The sequence below is a fragment of the Alligator mississippiensis genome, chromosome 6, assembly GCF_030867095.1.
Source record: "Alligator mississippiensis isolate rAllMis1 chromosome 6, rAllMis1, whole genome shotgun sequence".
Lineage (NCBI taxonomy): Eukaryota > Metazoa > Chordata > Crocodylia > Alligatoridae > Alligator > Alligator mississippiensis.
In genome coordinates, this window is record NC_081829.1 from 24,343,052 (window position 1) to 24,366,424 (window position 23,373).

The 23,373-nt window shown below is 48.5% G+C and overlaps 1 protein-coding gene and 1 pseudogene across 3 annotated transcripts in view; one reads left to right on the forward strand and one right to left on the reverse strand.

The window, feature by feature from the left end:
- Positions 1–843: 843 nt before the first annotated feature.
- On the forward strand, positions 844–10,023 carry LOC102559439 (zona pellucida sperm-binding protein 4-like; annotated as a pseudogene).
- A 9,397-nt stretch (positions 10,024–19,420) lies between these two features.
- The window catches only part of LOC102558739 (uncharacterized), a 60,621-nt gene continuing 56,668 nt past the window's right edge, over positions 19,421–23,373 (reverse strand). For all 3 annotated transcript variants that reach the window (XM_059729704.1, XM_006275583.4, XM_014601471.3), the window contains exons 7-8: positions 23,131–23,250; positions 19,421–21,973 (exon numbers count right to left, since the gene is read on the reverse strand). In XM_059729704.1, the coding sequence (XP_059585687.1) occupies positions 23,154–23,250 (97 nt within the window). In that variant the 3' untranslated portion in view covers positions 19,421–21,973; positions 23,131–23,153. The remainder of the gene's footprint in view (positions 21,974–23,130; positions 23,251–23,373) is intronic.

Below are 23,373 nucleotides of genomic sequence, written 5' to 3' on the forward strand. Positions count from 1 at the left end.
TGTTGTGAGGGAAGGGGCATGGGGGGGGGCAGATGGGGGCCCCCATGGTGAGAAAGGGAGTGGGACTGGGGCAGGGGCAGGCACTGCACATCCAGGGCAGGGCACAGGATGGACCCATGAGCGGCTTGTCTGGGAGGTGTGGAGAGGGGGGGCAGCTCCTACTGCTGCACACCTCAAGAGGGCATGGGGGGGAGGCGGCTCCTACTGGTATACATACCCCAGGAGGGCATGGGGGCGTGTGCCCCCAGATCTGTGCATGGGGAGAAGGTAGGCTGCCACTGAGGGCTGGGGACAGGGCTGTGCTGAGCTCTTCCCGGCAGGGGGCCGATCCAGGCTGCACTTGGGGTGGGCGGCAGCAGCGCTGGGAGGGGGCATGAGGTGGGGGGGGGCTATGGCAAATTCTGGGGTGGCTGCAGTCCCTCCCCCCCATAGTCCCCTTCCCAGTGCTCTGCCGCCGCCTGCCCCAAGCACAGCCCAACCCAGCCCCTGCACTGAGAAGAGTTTGGTACTGCCCTGGCCCCAGCCTGCAGTGGCAGCCCACTCTCACCCTGCATGCCCTCACAGGGTGTACATACTGGTGAGAGCCACCCTCCCCTGAATGCTCTGAATGAGATGCTCGTGGCTCCATCCCATGCCCTGCCCCACCCCACCCCAGCTGTGCAGTGCCTGCCCCTGCCTCAACCCCAGCCCCAGCCCCACTCCCTCCCTCATTGTGGAGCCTCGATCTGCCCCCCCCACCATGGTCCTTTCCCCTACCACCCCTTCCCCCACAATGCACTTACCAGCTGGATGCTGCTCTCTAAGCTGCCCAGCTACATATCAGCAATCAGATCATTAGCCGATATGGCTCATTACAAATCGGCCATCAGTAACGGCTCAAAAAATCTCTATCGGTGCACCCCTACCTGAAATGGTAGCAGAGTTTCCAGAACAGTGGGCCATAGTGTAGTTTCTCACAAATGAAAAAAATAGGATTCCTTTGATGTACTGGTTTTATCCAAAGCTGCTTACACATCATTTTGCTGTAATTACCCACTGAAAGTATAAGTATCCCAGGATCCCTGGAGGCAACAACCACACAGGATATCTGTTTCTTTCTGATGAGCATACAGTGATTCATATCAAATGCTTTTGTCAAGCAGTGAACTTCAGCTGAAGGCCACTATTGAGAATGATGGCTTTTATCACATGGTGCTTGTGTCTTTAGTTGCTCAGAAAATATTGTGTTGAAGTCTGCGTGGAGGTGAAATGAAAGTCATTCATTGGCACTTACCTGCCTTCCATCTCTTTGTCCATAGTTCTTTTATCTCTTGAGCATGTTTGTCTTTAATAGATTCCTGGTAGCACTTGTCAAACACATCTATTCTGTTGAAGGTTGCATCTGCCCTAAGGACTCATCTGTTTGTATACATGTGTCCCCAAGGTCTTCAAATTACTTCAAATTACTTCTCTAGGGCTTATACCAGTGTTTGTGCACTTATGACTAGGCAGCTTCTCCCAACAGGGCTGTCTGACCCTCGGCAATAAACATCAGTTCTCGCTACATTGGCTGGTATAGCTTTTATGTCTGTTCTCAGACTGCCATTTGTCTGTTCTAATGCCCTAAGAACAGACATTAATTTGTGTTTCAAAATCTGTTACAAATTTACAATCCTGCCACCTTCATAGGCTGTGACTAGTGTGTTGTCTTTGGACTTCTTTCACATCTCATACAGCCGTGATCTTAGCTGAGGCCAGTATGTATTGCTTCTGTACAAAAATAATATTCTAACGATCACTTCAAGAGAGGTGGATAGGGAATACATAAAGAAATTAGCATGGTCTGTATTTGTATTGCTGAAGGCAGGGAAGGAGTGGGCAAGGGGGATAATGAGGCAAAATCACCCCTCTCTCTTCTGAGTATCCAGAGAAAGGATGGGGATGTCACCAATGTTTAAGGTGAACAGCTACTGACATTTTGCAAGTGTTTCCAAGGGATCATTTGCCAAGTGTGGCCACAGGAGGGCGCAGTGCATCTACTGAAGAATTTTAGGCTCTGGACATATGGATCATCACAGTTGCAAAAGTGAGTTTTCAGGCTGTTCTTAAGGGTTTTTCCTGCCACCAGACTAGTAATGCACTTAGAGCACTTTGCCCAGTAGGGTGTAATCTTAACCCAGCACTAATACTACAAAATGTAGAAAAGAGCTCTTGTGAAAACCAGGGCACATAATAACTGCTAGTCCTTACCCTTTCCCTGTGGAAATACATGTAGGTAAATGCAGAATCCTCACAACACTCATTGCAAGAGTGCCTATATGATCACACATGTTCAACAGGGCTACTGTTAGAAAGCTTCCGTGCTTAGTTTCAATCCTGGACCACATGTTGTAATTCTGGGGGGATTTTTTAGGAGTATGAGTTTGGGAGTTGGGATCATATGTAACCTTCCCAGGTAGATGATGGCAACACTCACACAGGTGTTGGGAGGCAAAGCTTTCTCTGTGATTATTAATCAGATGCCTTTCCCTGCCTGTGTCTCACTTCCTGTCTCTCATAGAGATTTAAGCAGGCTGCTCATATGAGCTGTGGGCCCATCACTGCAGATAGGATCCTATGCCCCAGTCTGCGTGTACACTCTGGTGTGGAGCATTGCAGGAACTGTCATAATGACCATAAGCCTCAAGGGAATGGTTCAAACAGAACAATAGCCAGTGGCTGTGAATAAGTACCCCGTTCTACATGTGCCCACTGTAGTTCACAAATGCTAGGTTTCACTGATGTGTCAGGGCTCCAAAAGGAATTACTAGACAAGATTGTGCCAAGAACACAGACTCATCTCCTTCTCTTTCCTGAGGTGGAGAGGCATCACGCTCACCTCTCAAGGTTCCTCTTCACAAAAGCTGAAGGGTGTGGTGATGAGCTGAGCAGCACCAGTTGGGGGCCCTAGGAGGGTATTACCAGGATTTAGGGGAGGAGCTGGGCTGGGCTGGTCTCACTTGCCTGCTGGAACCATTTGTACCTGGGCTCAGCCTACTTCCAGATGCCTCCAGAGTATAAAGGATCCAGGGAATCCATGGGAATAGATATTCATGCTTGTATAGCAGGGAGTAATGTGGGTGTTATGTGGCAGAAGATATACCCATTGGGTGCTCTGTGCTTCTGGGTATTGAGTAGCCCCCTTGCTATTGTTCTGGGGACTCAGGATGGTTTGCTGTCTGATCCCAACTTGCTGGTTTGTGGCCAAAGAAACCTGCAGCTTGCTCTGCCTTCAAGCCAGGGAGATAGTGTTTCCCTTACAGAGAGTGCTTGGGTTAAGTGAAGTCACTACCATGAGAATTTTGCTGTGGTATGTTGCCCCAGGGCCAACTAATATGAGAGAAAGGAGCTGAATCCCCCCCTCCCACTGAGTCCTCTAAAATATCACATTCCTATCTAGAGGCTGGATCATCCCTCGTGACTCTGATTAATTGCTTAAAGGGACTAATATCTATGTACACATAGCACCTCTGCCGTGGTGTGTAACTGCCTTGAAGCTTGGCTACGTGTATCCAGAGCAGGTTGACACTGACTTCAGAATTAGTTTATCTTCCAAAAGGTACAGTTCCAAAAAATAGTTTATTAAATACAGTGAATAATTCTAACTAAAAAAAGAGGCAATTGAGGGTGGAAGGCAGGGGAATGAAGCACCTCCTCTTGGTTTGGACCAACTACGTAGGTTGTCCCTGTCTTTCTCAATTCCATGTTTTCTTTTTTTTTTTTGGCTAGAACATAGAAGTCCCCTGTTGGCACAGCACTATTTCTATACCTCTCTAGTGTAGGCCCTAGAGCTAGCCAAGATCATGTCCCATATGGAAAGGTGACACAGTAGCTAGTGAGCTGAACCTTGCATCCAGCCTCCTCTGTAACATAGATGCTGAAGCCTCTTTGTTCCTTCCTCTTGTGCTCCTAGATAATGAAAGAAAACTGCATGCTCTGCAGAATGATTCCAGCTGTAGTATCTGGATGTCCCAAGCTCCAGATGGCTTTTGGAAAATAGAAGTCTCCTACACTGGCTGTTGTGTTTTTGAGTGGGTGAGTGACCTGGGGCTGGGGCTTCTGCTAATGCTTCTCTAACAGTCCTGACTTCTTTGGTCCTTTCTTCCCCAGAATGGCAGTTATTTGATGTTGGTTGGGATTGAAGGGATAGATACTGTTGGCCAAAGAGTCCTCCATGAAGAAAAGACAGTCAAGTGCCCCTTTGCTCTGCTAGGTAAGAGTCTGACTAGGAATACCTGACTAGGAATACCAGCCTGTGCCAGACTGCTCTGAAAACTTTCTCCAGAGGTTGTGGCTCTCCAGTCAGGAAAAGGTAGACCTTGCTATACCTACCTTGAAAAGACCCTTCTGCTTCCTTTCTCTCCCACCTCTGGTAAGGTAGCTGTCATGGTGCCAGCATCCCTCACCTCACTCATCTGAAAGATCCTTCGAGGTGTGCACCACCCTGCACAGTGAGGGTCTGGACTAGTATTTCACTGGCACCTACCAAATCTGGTTGGGACTGGTGACTTGCCTCTAACAGCACATCTAGCCTTGGCCCAAGGCCTCTGTCCCTAGCCCAACACCTCAACTGATGATACTGCCCCTTTCCATATGTGGCTCTTGCTGTCCTCTTTAACAGACATGGAATTGAATGAGGAGTCTCTGCTCTGGTATTTGGCAGATCAGGCCTCCACTCTGCTCCAAATCAATACCCTCAGGAAAGATGCCAAGCCAAATATGGGGGGGGGGGGGGTGTCCTGCAGAAGGGTGTATGGTCCCTACACCTTTCCTCATCCAGTCTCAGTCTCTACCCTGCTGTGATTTGCTGTGCAAACTCCCAGCTGCTTCTCTGTAGCCCTGGATGCTCCCAGCCCCCACATCTGTGCTGCTGTCCAAAGCCAGGACATAATGTCCTGTGCCTCCCCATCTGTCACTACAGGAGACTGTGAAGAATGCAGCTGTTGTTACAGCCCTAGTAACAGGGTACATCCCTGTTACTATGGCAACACAGGTGAGCTGCAGGTGTGAATTGCCCATCTGAATGACTGACTGCCCCATGTTGAGAGGGGCAGCAACTAGAATATCTTGCATTTAAAGCCAAAGAGGGCTTGTATGTTCCTAGTCCTGCTGGCAACATAGTGCTCTGGTGGTTGGCCTGAGGCTGAGGAATATCTTGCTCCTGGCTGAAGACTTTCTATGTGCTTTGGCTATGTCCATGAACTGACCCAGCTTCAGGGTTCCAGTATCTGCAGTGCATTCCCTATTGGCCACTGTAACTCTCCTAGGGAGCCTACCCTGTCCTGTCAATCTCTGTGCCCAGCACTTGCCCTTTAGATAGTAAGGGTGGGCAGGAGAGGGCAGCAGCAGCCAGGGACATCCAGGAGGACAGGAAAGGCACAGGCTCCTAGCTCTACTAACTCAAGCCTGGCCTGCCTCCTGTGGGAGAGGGCAACCCTGGGCTCCAGCCTGACCTGCCACTTTCTTGCTTCCAGCGACAGCATAGTGTACACCAGGTGGCCAAGTCTCCATTGCGGTCTCTGAGGATGCGACTTTACCAGCCCTGATCTTAGACTCTGCATCTGGCTAGTGGGCATGGGGCTGTCTGCACCCTGGTGGCAAGGAGCAATGCCTTAATTCTGTATCAGTTTCCACTCTATGCCTGTAGTACCACTTCCCAGGTAAGAGGTAGGGGCTGGGATGGTAGCACTAGAAAGAATGTCAGGGACCTTGCAGATCTCGAACAAGTCACACTAACTGGTTCTTCCTGAGGTTAATTCAATGCCAAACCCTACTGGATAAGCAGTGGACCTTCTGGGGAGTATATCTGGTTCCTAGTGTGTCTGCAACATGCCCCCTGAATGGAGAAAAGCTGGGCATCACTGCCTAATCTTACTACAGGTGGATGGACACTGGAGTGTGTATGAAAAAGAACTGGTGGCAGAGAAAGACAAGAGAATCTGATGACTAGGGTCTATCACCTGGGACAGTGCTTTCAGGTAACATCACTGTTTTCTAAATTGCCCCTCAGCCCTGTGTCTATGGAGCTGTCTCTGCTTGTCACATGAGCCCTGAGCCACCTCTCCTCAGTTGGAGGAAGCTCAAGACCAGTATTCTTGAAAAACCTGTTACACTAGAGTGTCCATAAGAGGTTCGTGGACCCCGTAAAGCTGGGATCCTCCCAACTCACACAAAGGGAGACTCAGAAACTCAAGGGAGGTGTTGTTTGAGGGGAGCCAGGAATGGGATCCACAGAAATCTATCATTTAACAAAGATACTGGGTTGCAGCCTTAAGCTAGCAGCCCCTCCTCACAGATGGGCTTGAGAGGTTCACCTGTCTCCTTCCACTCCATACTGAGTTCCATTTCTAAACCTGGACCTGCTCAATTGTCAGACTTGTTGGTTTTTCTCCACATCAGGTTACATGTTTGCCATCACTACCTTACCAGCAGGAGCTTCCTGCCCCTAGGCATCCAGGTCTTCATACTGCCTTCTCCTCCTGCTGTATCCCAGACTGGGCCCCTGGCTCTGGGACTGTGCATTGCCACAGGTTGGGGAATGCCACAGCCCCTGGGAGGGTGCACTTCTGTCCCTGGGTGCAGGTTTTGGTCTATGCTTAAGACTGAGACTCAGTGGGTGGGAAGGCTAAAAGCAATATATGAAGTCCAGGGAAAGGAAGTTACAGGAGCGAGGTGCTAGGTGGAAAAGAATATTAAGGTACCACTTTAAGTGAATGCCCTATGTAACAGGCAAACTAAGTTATGCTCAGGCTCTTAGCATAACTTTAGGCCTTCCCAGAACTAAGCACTTAAATTGTACAGTGCCTTATAAGGCAATGGGAAAGGTGAATGCTGTAATTGGTATGGTGCGCTTACCAGGTACAGGAGTTTCCCTAGAACGAGGGGAAACCAAAAAATGGAATAGGATTGGAGTACCTTATCTAAAAAGATGGGGTAAGAAACTTAAGGATTGGACAGTTTGAGATGAAAAAGTTACAAAAGTAGCAGACAAAAAAAGAGACAGTGTGTGTTTGTGCTGCCACCCTGGGGAGACAGAGCAACCTTGGTGTCCCAGGGGCACCGGGGTTACAGGAGGACCCCAGGCCAAAATAGAAGAATGCCCCAACTTACCTCCTGCAGGGGCCGAAAGATGTGGGTCAACACGCACGGAGAAACCGCCCACGCGGTTCGTCAGCCGCACTCATATCCAGCTGGGGCCAGGTGACGTCACCTGGAGACGCCACCCAGCGGGCACAAAAGGCGGCCCTGAGGGCACAGGAAGGAGGCCGGTGAACGGGGGCTCCACAGGGAAGCCCACGGCCCGGAAGGCGCAGCTGCTGCGTTGGGCAGCCCGGGAAGATGGGGGCGGAGCCAGCAGAGGCACCAACAGAGAAGCCGGCACCAGAGCTGGCGAAGGCTCCAGCAGAGAAGCCGGCAGCGGAGCTGGCAGAGAAGCTGGCAGGAGAGCCAGCAGCAGGAGAGAAGCCGGCAGCGGAGCCAGCGAAGGCTGCAGCAGTGGAGCCAGCAGAGAAGCCAGCAGCGGAGCCGGTGAAGGCTCCAGCAGAGAAGCCGGCAGCGGAGCTGGCAGAGGAGCTGGCAGGAGAGCCAGCAGCAGGAGAGAAGCCGGCAGCGGAGCCGGCGAAGGCTGCAGCAGTGGAGCCAGCAGAGAAGCCAGCAGCGGAGCCGGTGAAGGCTCCAGCAGAGAAGCCGGCAGTGGAGCCGGCAGAGAAGCTGGCAGCAGAGCCAGCAGCAGGAGAGAAGCCGGCAGAGAAGCCGGCAGCGGAGGCACCGGCAGAGAAGCCGGTGGAGGAGCCAACTGGCAAGCCGGCAGAGGACCCGGCAGGGAAGCCAACTGGCTAGCCGGCAGAAGAGCTGACCAGCAAGCCAGCTGAGAAGCCAACAGAGAAGCTGGCAGAAGAGCCGGCAGGGATGCTGACGAAGGGAGCAGCGGTGAGTGGGGAGAGCCAAGGAGGAGATGAGTGCTGGGGAAGCTGGAGCATCTACGGGGAAGCCCAGAGAAGAGGTAACAAGGGCGGGGTCAACGGGAACCCCAACTGGGATAGCCGCGGGGGAGCAGCAGAAGACCCCAAGTGGGGCTGGTTAACGGAGTAAGGGAGCCTACAGACAGGCCCGCAGCATCCCCAAGAAGAGTCAGCCGCGACCCACAGGTCACCATCCCTGGAGTAGGGTTGAGCCTAGGGAAGAGATAGGAGCCCTGAGTGGGGCAAGCAACCAAGTCTGGGGCACTGAGGCACTGGGAAAACACGGAGCCCGTAGACTGAGGGGCACTTTATATTCCTTTGGGGCCTCCTGGCCCGCCGGTCACATCTCTCTGGCAGTCACGGTGGTGGGGATCTCATGATGAGTCAGCGTGGTTGGAATAGGGAGCTAGGGACACGGGATAGATGAGCCCAGGACCAAAGGGCCTCGGAGCCTTCATGCCTGAGCCGTGGCCCAGGGACACTGGGGACCTGTGGCTGGAGATGGCCAGGGTAGAGACCGAGAGGAACCAGGGACGCTAAAGGGTCAGAAGACCCACGATCGAAGGTAGCAAGTGGCCAGGGTGTAGGGGAGGTCAGAACCCCGTGAGTGCCTGCTGAGAGGCCTGACGGCCCTGGAGGCTGCCTCAAAGGGGAACCCCTCCACCGAGGTTCCATTCAAAGTCGTGGCAGGAGAGGTAAGGGGACCCCCGGACGTCAGCCGGGGTAGCCTTTGGGGTCCACTTGCAGGCCTGGGACAGACAAGATAGATAGTCCGGGCCAAGGCTGCAAGAGAACGCCTGATAGAGCAGAGGCGGGCACACTTGGAATTCGTGTTTCAACAACAAGGAATCCAGAAATTAACATCACACACACCTAGCAGAGGATCTGAGGCCAGTACCACCGAATGTCACTGTTGTAATGCCTGAAGGAACCGCTTGCTAGGTCGTATGACAAGGAAGAATACTTGTAATAAGTCTAGGGATTACTAATAAAGATCACTTGATACCAAATCGGATGAGGGACCGTGTCAATCTTTGGGGGTCTCTGGTAAAAGGAATGTTAGGGGCCTGGTCTGTCTGGTCTTTTACTAATGCATTTTTCATTAGGAGTGAAGAAACACCACATGGTTGTTATAGAAAGATACGCTAGTTCTTAGTCCACAGTGAATGTATCCTACAATAATCACCCAAGCTGGCCGTCTACAGAGGGTGCTATTACAGCACGCTGCCACCGGATGGCAGAAGTCACTTGCATTGAGTGAAGGGCTAGGAAGTGAAATGGGCTCCAGGTAGTAACTACTACATGCGAAAGAGACTTGACCCGACTCCGCAAGAGGCTGAGAAACACATGGGCTTTAGAAAAACTGTTGTGTACCCATACACTAAACTACCCCACTCTGAACAGCAGGACAGTCAGGTTCCATCTCTTCTTTGCCTGCATAGAGTAAGGGACAGCACTTTTGCTGCCCTATTTCCTACCCTACCCTAATTCTGGCCAGTACTGGAGTAATGGAGCATACAGCTGGGAGGAGGCCCTCCTTTAGATAGCCTGTGAAGATATTGGGGTGGGCTGGGACCTGCTGCTTTATCTGCTGCAGACCCAGAATGACCCCTGTGAGCCTATCTCCAGCCCAGAGCAGAGTTATGACTCCTACCGCACAGACTGGGATTATCCCTTGGTGAAAGTTCTGCCTGACCCCATCTATGTAGAGGTCAGACTCTGCAGAGACCTGATGCAACCCCCACCTGGTTCTGGCTCTGCGCCACTGCTGGGCCACCCCGGTGCCGGCCCTCAGCAGGAGCCACAGTGGTCAATCCTGGGAAATGGGTGAGTCCCTGGGGAGTGCAGGGTAACAGCTGAGGCCTGAGGGCGTGTAGGGAAGCCTCTCACTGCTGTTCTCCCTCTCCCCAGGTGTCCATATGCAGGAGACACCTACCAAATGCAACTAGTGCCTGTGGAAGCTGACTCGGGGCTGCAGTTCCCCACTAACTATCAGCAGTTTATTATCAAAACATTCACCTCTGTGGATTCTGATATTTTCTGAGTTCAGCAACAACACTCTGGACACTCCTGGGTTTAACTAACAGTCATTTATTATTATCACTCTCTGGAATCATATCCAGGGTGGATCTTGACAATTGCCATCAGTAGATGTATGCAGAACTTATACTCGCTCTGCCTCTGACTTGACCCAATCCAGTCCTGTGGAGGGAGAGGAACCAAGAATATGTCCCCTGGCTCCTCATGGCAGAGAACATGGAGTTTCCAGTGCTGCAAAACTGCCACAAGCAAACTGAACCCTGCAGCGCTGAACATGAGGGCTTTGGCCTTAAAGGGACAGTGCAAGGAAAACACAATACGACTCAACACCCCTTCACCCTGGACAGAATAGTCAGCCAACCATTTGGGAGGACTCTGCTTCCACTGAGGTCTTCCCATAGAACCAGACGCAGTGAGGGGTTCAGCAGATGACGGCCCTGTCAGTCTATCTGGAGAATCAACAGCAATGCTTCCTTCTGACGGTGATGGCAAAGGGTTTGCATTAGTGGAAACAGGTAGGTACTTCCCCAATGACTCCATGTCTGTCAGTGGTGGATTGGTGCTTGGAGATTGCTCACATGTAGGGCTATCAGTAGGAGAACACCCATACAGCTTGTCCACATGACATCTCCAAACTTGGCCGTCATCAGGCTGGACTGTATGTGATATGGGTCCTGTGGCACTTAAAATTTTAGATTGAACCCACTGTGGGGCTGTCCCGTAGTTCCAAGCAAGCAGTCTCTTGTGGAATGAAAAGACGTAAGGTACCAGATGCCAATGCAGAGTCCAGCTCCTTTTCTTTCCTAAATTGCATGTCTCTCACAAGGTCTGGGTTAACACAGTCAAGGCATGTTTTGAGACGACGAACCATAAGAAGCTCTGATGGGCTGGACCTTGTTGTAAGGCAAGGAATTAAATGTTGAACAAACAGAAATCTGGCCAATCTGGTAGGCCAATCTCCTACAACAATCCTTTTCAGTGCATCTTTTGTAGTCTATGCCATTTGCTCAGCTTGCCCATTGGCCTGTGGCCTGCAAGGTGCAATGGTAACAGTTTGAATGAGGCTGCGGCTGGAAAGATCTTGGAACTCTGCAGAAGTGAATGCCATGCCGTGGTCAGAAACAATAGTGTAGGGCACCCCATGGGTTGAAAACAGCTGACAGAGAGCTGTTATAGTGGCAGTTGATGTAAGAGTTGAGACAATAATCACCTCAAGCCATTTTGAGTATGAGTCAACAACAATTAAGAAGCTCTTACCTTGAAAAGGGAACAATTAAGAACAATTAAGAAGTTCTTACCTTAAAAAGGGCCAGCAAAATCAATGTGGATGCGTGACCAACCCGGGAATTCCTGCTAGCATTTTCTCCACGAACTGCTGGAAAAGTCCTGGTGCCACAGAAATTCCAAACTGGAGGCACTTGACACAGAGCGCTCCCCAGTGTATAACTATTGTTTGGGCCTCAGCAGCCTTATCATCCACTATCAATTGCTGATAGGCTTGAGTGAGGTCAAGTTTCGCAAAAACCTTACCTCCTACAAGAACAGACGTAACTGGTTAATGGCAGGCACTGGGTGCAGGTTCTGCTTAAGTGTTTTATTAACAGCACGCTTGTAATCCCCACAAATGTGAACACTGCCGTTAGGTTTTAAAAGAGGAACAATTGGTGTGGCCCAGCTTGTATGTATGATTGGCTCAAGGACCCCTTGCCGGATAAGCCGATCTAATTCTGCATCAATTTTCGGCCACAGTGAGAAAGGTACGTTCTGAGCCTTCATACAGATAGGGGCCATCGCAAGATCTATTTGGAACGTCACAGGTGGACCTGAGTAAGTTCCTAATTCCTCAGAAAATACCCGGAGAAACTCTCTTGCAAACTGTGATGATGGACATCTCGAGTCCGGTACCACCCGTCATCTAGGTAGCCCCTCCCCCTCGTCCCACCTGCCACGACTTTGCTGTTATGATTGATCTGTGAGAGGGTTTCAGTGGAGCTCTTTAGTTGAGGGGTTCCCCAGTGCGGGTGTACTCACAGTTGACGCTTCTGTTGTTCCACAGGGCTCCGCCACCCCTACACCCCATCCACTCGCCAACTAATCACGTGCTGCTGGTATGGTGGTCTACGGTGCGCTGCAGGCCTGCCATTGGTTTTCCTCCGACTATGTGTACCCAGGCCTAGCGATATCACTGGGCCAGCCTGTCTTCTACTCTCGCTGGCTCCTCCGCTAGCTCTGGCAGTCCTTCTTCCTCCCCTTTTCCTCTAGAAATAATATTCCGCCTGGGCGAGGAGACTTCCCGTACTGGTGTCAGGTACCCAGCGATCCCTAGGAAGGGCTCCACCTATCTCTGCCCCTAATTCCCTTAGGGTACCCGCTCCTCCGTGCAGGGAGCCTCGGTGCTCCCCCTGATTCCCTCCTCCCGAGAGGGATCCTGGAGCTTCTCTGCTCCCTACCTGGGGTAGGACAGGAAGCTTCCTGCCCCCTGCCTCCGATACAGGCTTTGAGCCTCCTCCTGCCTCTGTCAGGGGCTCTAAACCTTGCTTCCGCTGCAGCGTGGATCCATTGCAGCCTTGCTGGTGCCTTTCCAGCGGGGAGCTGCAGCACACCGGTTGTGCTGCCCACCTTCACCTTCTCTCTCTCGCTCCGCAGGTGCTGCCAGGGCTTTTGAACTCTCCCACGGCGGCCACATCGGCCGCTGCGATTGGCTCAGCTGTTTCCCTCACCGGGAACAGCTGCTTAAATAACCAGTGTAATGCTGGCTCGCACGGCTGTAATTGCAGCTGCAGCTGCTGCCACGGTCTTGGCTCCAACGCCGCCGTCTCTCCTGGAGGTAAGTACCCCCACCCGGGGCTCTGTCTCGGGGTTGTATCCACCCCACAACCCTTCCTGCCCTTAGCCTGTGCCCGTGATGGCGGCACGCCGCCGTCACACAAACCTTTCCAGACTTTCTGTGTAGAGACTGTGTACACCTTGAATACTGATTCCCAATGGTGAGAACCAATTTCTCCCCTAAAGACTTTTGCAGGAATCCTTAGTGACAATGAGGGGTAGACACTGTCTAACAGATCCATACTGGATATCTACACTGCAGCTACCCAAAGTTTCCACAATAACTTGGGGAGAGGGTGCTGAAACAACTGGAAGAATGTGTTTTCATCTATGAGGGATACTCCTGAACCCAAGCCCCAAGCCCACTTCCATTTTGCACTTCTGTCCCTTTATTACTACAGTTGCAATCATCTCAGAACCTTGAGTTTCAACAGCACCAACATTTTGAATCAAATATAGTTTTTGTACCTCACGTTCTGGGGACACTAATCTGTGAGTGGTTTGGGAGTGAATGCATTTGCCACAGTCTTTTTGTCTCCTGGAACTGGCCTTCAAGAGGAAAACCCCTCTATGTGGCCAAGCAGGCCATCCAGGAGATCACCGAACTCACAAAATTCAGCAAGGCAACAAAGCTCCGCCAGGTAATCTGCTATACCTTCGTTGGCCTTTTGGTCGTATTTAAAAAATGAAATCTCTGCAGGGTAACAGATGGCCTTGGGCAAAAATGTGCCTTTAGCAGGGCAATTAGTTCAGCATAAGACTTAGTGTTTGGTAAGGCAGGTGCTGTGAGGGAACGAACGATGGGCAATGTCTTGGCACCACAGACTGTCAGGAGGATCGCACGCTTCTGTTCTGGGTTTTCCACTTTGTTGGCTTCCAGGTAATAGGATTTCCACATAAGAGTCCCAAGAAGCCAGCTGCCTCGCATCAAATTCTTCTATATGCCCCAATGTAGCCGTTTTAACTAACATCAGCCATAGACAGAGAAAAATAGAAGGAAAAAAACCTTCCCTCTGATCACAAAACACAGCCTGGTCTCAGAATGTTGTCCTCACAATCTAGGGGTGTCTTTTCAGCAATCAAGCATCCCATCCTTGTTGCCAGATGTTATGGTGTGAGTTCAGCAACGCACTCTGGACACTCCTGGTTTGAACTAACAGTTATTTACAATTAAAGCTGCCTTAACCGGCACCTTACAAGCCGGCATGCTCTATTAACCGGCATGCCAGCTTGTAGGGTAAAAGCGAAACTGGAAGTGCCCACTGTGGCACTCCTGGTTTCGCCGAGCCCCCACAGCACGGGGCAAAGCAGCCTGTGCTGCCGAGCCCCCACGGCCTGGGGCAAAGCAGGCTGTGTGGGGCCTGCGAGGGGGCAGCAATGTGGTGGGAAGGGCAGCAACGCCCCGGACACTGTGGGAGAAACGGTGGCCTGAACAGGCAAAGACACCTGTTCGGGCCTCTCAATTAACCAGCATATTTTGTTGTCCGGCACCCCTCATTCCCCAGGGATGCCAGATAACAAAGCTTTTGCTGTATCATTATAATAATCTGGAATAATATCCAGGGTGGATCTTAACAATTGCCCTTGGTAGATGTATGCAGATCTTATACTTGCTCTGCCTCTTGACTCGACCCAGTCCTGTGAAGGGAGAGGAACGAAGAATATGTCCCGGCTCCTCATGGCAGAGAACAGGGAGTCCCCGGGGCTGCAAAATGCCACAAGTAAACCGAACCCTGCAGTGCTGAACGTGAGGGCTTTGGCCTTAAAGGGACAGTGCAAGGAAAACACAATACGACACAACAGATTCTGCCTCCCAGCAGATGCTTGCAGAGATGGTAAGATCCTGTTGTGAAAGCCCAGAATCTGCCCTAACCTGAGGCTTCTTCCTCCTACATCTGTGAGCCTCTTGGAGCAGGCTAGCTCTGAGGTGCACCCACTTCATGAGGAGTATTGCCTCCTAGTGTGTGCTCCCAGCAATGGAGGTAACTCCCCAAGGCTACCTCCAGTAAAGTAACTCCCCAAGGCTACCTCCAGTCTGTGAGGTTTCTTTCCCTCTCTGCTGTCACATGTGGGAAATGCGTGCAAAATCTTGGTCTAGCCTCAAAGTACATATAGACCCAAATAGAAACTAAGCTGGGGTGGGGCTCAGGAGAACCTGACTTGATTTCTTCCTAACCATCCCCTGTCTCTGGCTGCCGTAATTCCTCTGGTAGACTAAGCTTTTAATCGCTGAGGTATAATGAGGTGGCCAAATCACTACCAATTACAAAATCACTATTTTCCTTAAAACTGGGGTTGTTTATCTCCACTTGATGGGTGAATGTGTTTAAAAAGAACTGTGATTGTATGATCAGCCAGAGATCAAAACCTCATTAGACATCCTGCTTTAAGTGTTTGATGGAAGTCTCATGTTCCGTGCTTCTGCTGGGGAGTCTCCTGGTGTAGTCCAGTATTATCCATAACACAACAGCTGCAATTTCTCCCCCTCCCCACCCCCTTCAGTGGAGCCAACAGGAATTAATGTACCTGCATCCAACAACCCTGGAATCCAGTGAAATTCCAGCCACTGGTGTCCTTTTTTGCACGTGTAAGTGCTGAGCCCTTTAGTGCTGTTGTGAAGGGTCAGGCCTGCTGCCAAGCTCTGCATGCCATAGGTAGAAATGCCTTGCTTGATTTGAAGCAGAAAGTAGAAGCAGGCATTCAGGGGCTTAGGGAAGGACGATGTCCAATGAACCTAGTGAGGGGAGCTGTGGCTTTCACCCTCGAGTGCGGGTTGCAGAGGATTGGCACTTAGGATGAGATTCCTGTTCAAGTACGCAGGCTCAGAGAATGTCTGATTCTAATGATCACTATCATAGGATGGGGAATCTGAATTCATCATCTGACACCTTAAGATGCCCTGGACAAAACTGTCAGGTGGTTGTTGTTGTTTTTTTTTTCCTACAGTGTTGTAACTGCATGATTAGTACCTGGCTTTATTACATCTCTTATTGCTGTTGTTATAAGAACCATGCTTTTACATGTTTGGCGTGAGCACCAGACTGCCTGGAACTTAGTGGAAGCCCACAGCTGTAGTTGTGGGTTGCTGCTGCCAGCAGCTGTAGCCTGTCCCAGGCTTGCTTCATACTTGATCCAGCATGAATTTTAATGGAGTCTGACCTGGCTGGGTTTCTAATTAGCCAGTGCAGGTGTGGAGGCTGCCCTATTGGAGCAGCTTAGGTGAGTGATATATAATGCTTTCTAGGCAAGCTTTGAAAGAAAGTAAAGGCCAATGACACTCTACAGAGGACAGTAACTGATAGCTAAAGGGACTATTTGTCTGAAGGCAGGGTAGAGGTTCATCTCCAATTCAATGAGTTCATAAGGTGCATAAGCTTTCATGAGCAGGAGCTCATAGTAACTTCCTGTGCTAAGGCGGGAACCTTGTCCTTCTCCATCCCCAATTTTAATCCAGTTTTGCTTGGCTAAACTGAAACATTTGTTGCAGTTTCTTTTGAGTATCTTGCTCCTTGTACAACCCTGCCTCCAGCTGTGCCTAATCAACAGAAAAAGAATCTGCTTCCATTCCAGTTGGAGAACTTTTGCTTCTTAGCTCTGTAAAATACCAGTCCAATCCCTAACTTCTGCCAGTGCATCATCAATGGCAACATCTGGTTGCTGCTTGACTGTCTGTCAGCTTGAAATAACCTTACAAAGGTCCCATCATGAAACCACCTGCCATCTCGGCAGGTCACTTACTATGATGTATTGCCCTATAAAGCACTTTCAAGCAGGCAACCACCTGAAGTCCTGCCCCAAGCAAGTCTAGCCTTGACCTGTGACTTTTATAGAAATTAACCCACAACAGCTGTTGAGAACACTTGGCGTTATTAGCCATAAGTCAAGCTAGGCCCAGACAGCCCAATGTCTGAAGAATATAAGGGATGATAGTGCTTGTAGACCTATGGCATGCACCTTCATCCTAACTTGTGCAAGTGCTCACAGGGAGAACAAAACAGGCTTTTGGCCTTGAGTCTGCCATTTACCTATGATTTATTTTTTTTAGGAAAACAAGCCGCATCTTGGTTCTTAAGAGGTTTAGCCTATAGCAGGATAGCTGAATAGTGACCCCAATATCACTTTCTTCCTGTAGTTATATAGATTCCCTAGTCTCCTGACTATTGAGAACAAATATAACTATGGCCTTGAATACACAAGCTGGAACTGGGGAAACAAATCTATTTTGTTACCATCTTCTAGTTTGCTGAAGCTTTTGTTTGGTGGCTTTACCCAAGTGCCCTTGTATCGATAGATGAACACACATCTGTATATGCAAATTAAAACAGACATAAACTGGATCTAAGACATGTGGGAGCATGTCCTTTGTCACATACTTGGGAGGTTGTCAGCGGGCAGGTGAAGTGGAGGGAGGGGGAGGGTCCACAGGGGAAGGAGACCTGTGTTTCTGGAAGCATGAGGAGAGAGAGGGGAATCTACTTCTTCCAGAATTAGAGAATGTAACTTATTCCCAGACCTGGCACTGTGTTAAATACTCCTGTTGCAGGACTTGAAATCAGTATCATAAAGTACATTTGCCTCAAACACATCTCCTGATGAAAAGCCACCTTGTTAGCTAGTGTGTGTGTTGAGGGTTGAAAGACCAAAAGAACACTCAAATTCTGATTGCCAGACTTTTTTCGGTTGGGGGGGAAGTGGAGGGGCAAGTTGCAACTAAACTGAAAACCCCATGGCTTGTCTTTCTTCATTAAAGCTAGTTGGAGCTTGAAACTTTTTCTTCCAACACCTGTTTAGAGAACAAACAGGCATGGAGAGGCTGGAGAAATACATAGAAAGGAGTGGTTTAGGAGCCTTTCTCCTTCTTAGGGTGGTAGCTTTAAGTGGACAAAAACTTCATGTCACCCCAGAGCAGCCCTTTGGGTGGCTGGAGGACTGTCAGTTTTCTCAGTACTTAAGCTCTCACAATGTTCTGTGTGCTATTATCTGTCTTTCAATCACTTTGAAAATCTTTATACAAAGCACCATTTTGGTGCCAAGTAACATGGTACTTCTGACACTGATAATTCATCATATACAGGTCACCTGGGTTCATTTAATACCTCTGAGGCACTTATCTTTGTGATACTTGTCTGCTGTTGGCAGGCAAAGAAATGGCAAGCTCAAATGCCTATATATACAGAGTTGGGCATGGAAATGGGTAAAGCACCTGAGAGTCCTGTTAGTCCCACTTTCTTCTAGCTTTCATTAGCATCCTAGAAATGGCAAAGAGCTCTTGATGCACAGTCTGTCTCTTAGACTTCTAATAGTAGATAGATAATAGAAGCTGTGTACAACAAGTTAGTACTCACCACGCCAGTATATCCCCAGAACAGTCATAGCACAAGCATCAATGAGACAACCTCCCACTCTGCTGTCTCCATATTTTTTTGTCCTGCCACAGGAGCACAGGTCCCTTCTTTTCTTCACCTGTATCGTTCATGGCTTCCAGTAAGCCTCCACTCCTTGCATACAGTTTGTATGACTTTATAGTTTTCCTTCCTATTTTGCTCTACTTCTCAATCTCAGGACCTCCCCCCATGTATGTGTGAGCCTGGCTTGCATGTCTCGGCAAAGTTATTCTTACACTGGGGAAAAAACTGGGCTCTTGTCTAGGTTTTTTCTTTTCTTTCTTTTTTTTTTGTCAAAAACTCTTCCGAATATACAGATTTCAAATATAGCCTCTAATGATGAGCATGTCTGTTCCTGGGCACCTATGTAAGCTGCCTTAAGTCTCACTTCAGAAGTGACACATTCTCTCTTCCATCTGGAATCCATGTTTCACACTTCTGAAACTGCAAGGACCCTGTTCAGTCACTCAACATCACCAGCCACTCTTGAAAATGTATATCCAAAAGCTTTTCTAGGGTTTTATCCCGTTCCTCTTAATTTCAATGGGAATAGTATCTTATACCAACAAAATGAGGCGGTCTGACTTTTTTCAGCGGTTGGGGCTGCATCTCCATAGGCTATAGGCTCCCCAGGCCACACATTGCATGGATTCCCTAGCAGTGTCCCCACCCCCGCACACTTCCCTCCCCCACCATGAGCCACTCTGAGCTCCTGCTTTCCTGACCCATATACCCATGAATTCCCCTGTCATGCAGGCTCCCCTTGTTGTGCACCCCACCCACCTCGCACCCCCCTCCCTCTTTGTACAAGCCTCCTTTAGTTCCTACCACTGTGAGGGGCCACCTAGGTCCCTGAGCTCCAGGCTCCCCAGAACTTGCTGTCCTGTCCCTGGGCTGGGGACAGGAAGAGGGTCCAGCAGCAGCAGCTGTAGTTGGAAAGGGGGCTGGCATTTGGAAGGTAGGCTGGGGGCTGCAGTTTAACCCCTTTCAGGCCATCAGTTGGGCAACCCTTCAATAAAACAACTCCAGTTCTTTCCAAATTTGTCAATATTCCTTGAAGCGCAGCATTAAAGAGTAGACCAGTTCTTAGCCAACTTGGTACACCAAACATTTAGCACTCGCCTTCTCACATGCTGAACCTGGAAGAAGCTATTGGTCTCAACTTGGCTACTTACTAAAATAAGACCAAACTTATTTCATAATCGCAATGCTTTTATTAAGCTTGTTACACATGTAATACAATAAATCCACGTGTGGGGAAATATACAGTATGGTGCATGTTATAAATAGATTTCTAAAATATGAGTAAATTTAATATAACATCATAATACAAAAAAAGGAATAATTTGCTTTATAAAACAAGTTACATAAATGTGAAGGTAAGTGTTATGAACTGGGATTTTGACTCCCATCTAGAGCACTTCGGGCCTTATCCAGCACTGATTCACATCCCATGAAGTCAGCAGGATCATGCAGGATGTATCTCAATGCAAGTTTTGGCTTACGTGCTTATGAAGAAATACCGACTATTCACAGAATAATCATGCTTTAAATCTCTACAGCTTTTGGGTGAAGCTGGAAAGATATACAGTGAGGAACAGAAACCCAGACTGGTGGCAGAGACAGCACAACTGAAATATGTTGTAACTGTTGTTTTGGGGGTGGTCAGATTGGAACAGCAAAGGCCTGATTTTTAAGTAGGTTCTAAGCATAAACACTTCTGTAAAACTAGCTTTTGGACTTTTTAACTTAAAAATCAGGCCCAGGCTGTCTTTAGTTGGCCACACAAATTAAAGGTCATTTTTGGAATCTTTTACATGTTTTGGTCTATGTGTCTAAACAGACTTTGATTTTTTTTAAATGGCAGTTCCTCCTTGAATTATGTCATACATGAACACAATTCAAGCCAAATGTCTTCCAACATGTTTTTGCATGTTCTGAATGAAAGATGGACTGAAATCACTGCCTCCCCTCCCCCCCACCACCAGTTGCAAGTAAATTTGGATCCAGATCTGTATCTTTGACTTCTAAACCCAGACAAACCACCTGGATTTAATAGCTTGTTTTCTCTACCTCCCCAACAACTCGTTCACATGCTCTAAATCTGAACCTTATCTGAGCTGGAGTTTGGCTAGCTCTCCTTGTTTCCATTTTCAGCTGTGCAAATAGGCAGAATTACATGAACTCACACCAGAGATTCTGTCATTTAGAGACTTCCTAGTTCTATGGATCTGGAAGTTCAAGATAAGTAAAGGCAAATCAGTTAAGCTTTTGGATACTTATTCTAATTCTGAATCTTCTGAAATTTGCTCAGCTCTGTTGGTTTATCAACCTCCTGGAGTTCTAGAGCAGGTCAGATCTTTAAATTCCTATCTGAGATCCTTTAACTTTGAGGCTTGCTTGACAAGTAGCTCTGCAACATGATTCTAATGTTGCAACATGCAATAAGCAGAAACTAGTTTTCTAAACTTCTACCCCACATGCATGACCCCTTGGACCAAAAGTTGTATGCTTGCTGGAATGCTACTGTAGCCATGGCTTCCCTGGGACCCTTCTCACTATGGTCTGACTGTCTCTTAAGACTGTTCAATGGTGGACATTGGATGATTGGCAACAGTCCAGCTGTGTATGGTCTAAGAACTCTAAGGTAATGAACAGAGTGGAAGGAGTATAGCCCCTAGAAGGAAACAGAAGTGACTTGTAAAAGACATGTCTATCTTATTGACTTTCTTTTCCACTCCTGGCTTCCCAGTTCTTTTGGGAAGAGCTCTAAACCTGCGCTCAATCCAAGAGGGCGTAGGGTTTAGCTAATCTGTCCAGTGTGTGAGCCTGTCCCAAAACCTTTGGCACCTGGCACTTGAACAAGCAAGTTGTCTCATAAAGCCAAAATCTTTGATTTAGACTGCCCAGAACTTTTTTGTTTTAAATGAGGACCTGAGTTTGGCTCCCAAGAGAAAACAGGTCACCTGGCTTTTCTAAACCATGGGTGCCTAAGTAATCAAGGATCATTGTGAGTGTTTCCTCAAAACTTGAAGATAAGGCTGCTTATTTAAGTGTCTTTGGGGCCTCAGTGACCTCAGTATTGGTGTAATCTCCTGTCTACCTGGAGATCTGCTGAATTTACTGGGGCTTCACTGAGATAAAGTGGGTTGCATGTACTGGATTGGGTCTTAATCATTGATTTGAATATAGTTTTAGAAAATCTTAGCTTTCAGGGACTCAGTGATTGCTTGGGTTTCATTAACGTTTCCTTGCCAATCACAGATGGACAATGACTGTTTCAGAATGTGAATGTGGTTTAGGTATGTATGCAGCTGGAAATGTAAAACTCCCTTGAGCCTGACACCCCACAACCAGCAACTTCTACCATATGCAAAGAGTCTATGGAATTTTTGTAAGCTCAAGACTGTTTCCACTGGAGTAAAACTTCAGAGAACAAGGACACAGAACAAGTAGCAGCACACAAATATCTGTGCATAGCCCAGAAAAGAGGTTTCACACCAAATGCTAAGCATACCTGTTATTTCTGTTGCTGTGACCAGTAATTATGCTTGTGATATGTAGCTTTGTTTTTAAGCACACTCTAGATTGGAGAGCAAAGCCATACAGAGCCAAACATGCCACTCTTCAACAAACCTTTCTCTACCTCCCTAATTTCTACTCTTCCTCTTCCTTCCATGACACAGCCTGGAAAATATAGGTGCATCCCAGGGCTTGTGGTTTAGGGTCCAGTAATGTTCTTCTCTGAAACAAGAAAGTGCAGGAGATTAGAAAGAGACCCTGCTGCCTTTGCCCAGTTGACAGCTTTTCAGTGGTGGAAACAAAGTATGAGCTCCCTCTTTTTCCCCTTTTAATTTAACTAAAGGGATGTTGTCAGGTAACAAGCCAAAGGTCTGCCTGAGCCTAGCAGACCTTCAAGGTTAAAGCACAACAGTTTCCATAACCATGGGCACACAAGTGATGTGGCCAGAATCTCATCTGGCTGACTCTACCCCGCCAAACTGAATGACCAGGTGCCCAATTACACAGCTGAGTTAAATGCAGGGGGCTTCACTGCTAATCCTGACAGGGCTTGCATTCACATGTCTAGAGAATGTAGGAAGACAGACCCTCCCTGCTCTGCTACCACTGCCCAATATCATTTGGAGGTCTTAAATTCCATTTATAAGGTCACTGACCATAGCTAAGGCTGGCCCTGCTATTCCACTCAGTCATACCAATAGCCAGATTTGGAGTCAGGCAGGAATTTTTCCTGTATGTTAGAGGCACAGATTATGAGATTTTTGCCTTCCACTGTAGTGTGGGGTTCAGATCTTTTCCCAGGATTGTTTAAGTATATACTGAGCAAGTACTTCCCTGCCATTGCTGTGACAGGGCATTTTATACGTGGTTGGTTTGTTTTGTTTTGTGATGGTGTTGCTGATCCTGTTCCTTGTAGCTTTAAGTGAGGGTTTGAAGTAGTGATTTTCATTCTGGGAGGAGGAGAAGGTGTAATTCCTAGACTGCCTGCAACTGCAGGAGACTAGACTTGATATCCTAGAAAGCATCTTTCTCACCCATTGACTCCTCAATCTACATTTTCACTGACTACCTGTCTTGTATGCATACCAGCCCAGCTGCTGGCTTCTTCACTTTTCATTCCATCCAGCAAGAGCACACACCAACTGCTGAAACTTCCTTAGCCTGACAAAGGGTTTTTGAACCTGAAAGCTTGCTTAATAATTATTTTCCAACTATTTGGGTTGGTCTAATAAAAGATATCCAATTCACCCAAGGAACCTTGTCTGCCTCTTTCCAACCTTGTGTTCCTACAGATGGGTTCTTGAACTTGATGTAGGAATTTCTGGGAGAAATTCTCTGGCTTCTGCTATGCAACCCCTCTCCCCTGGTCATTTGCTTACCTTGTTCCATTCCATCCAGATTATCAGAGAGGCCAGATGTTTTCATTCTTTGTGCTGTGCCCCAGCACTATCATAGAGTTCCTTTCTGTCTTCCTCAGATCTGAAGACATAATATCTGGCCTAAACAAATGGAAAAATGCTATTAATGTTTATAGCACTTGGAACATATGGTGGCATGCTTTTGCACATGTTAGCTAGTGTGCAGGCACACACACCTGAGCTACGCCCAGCTCTATTATTTCC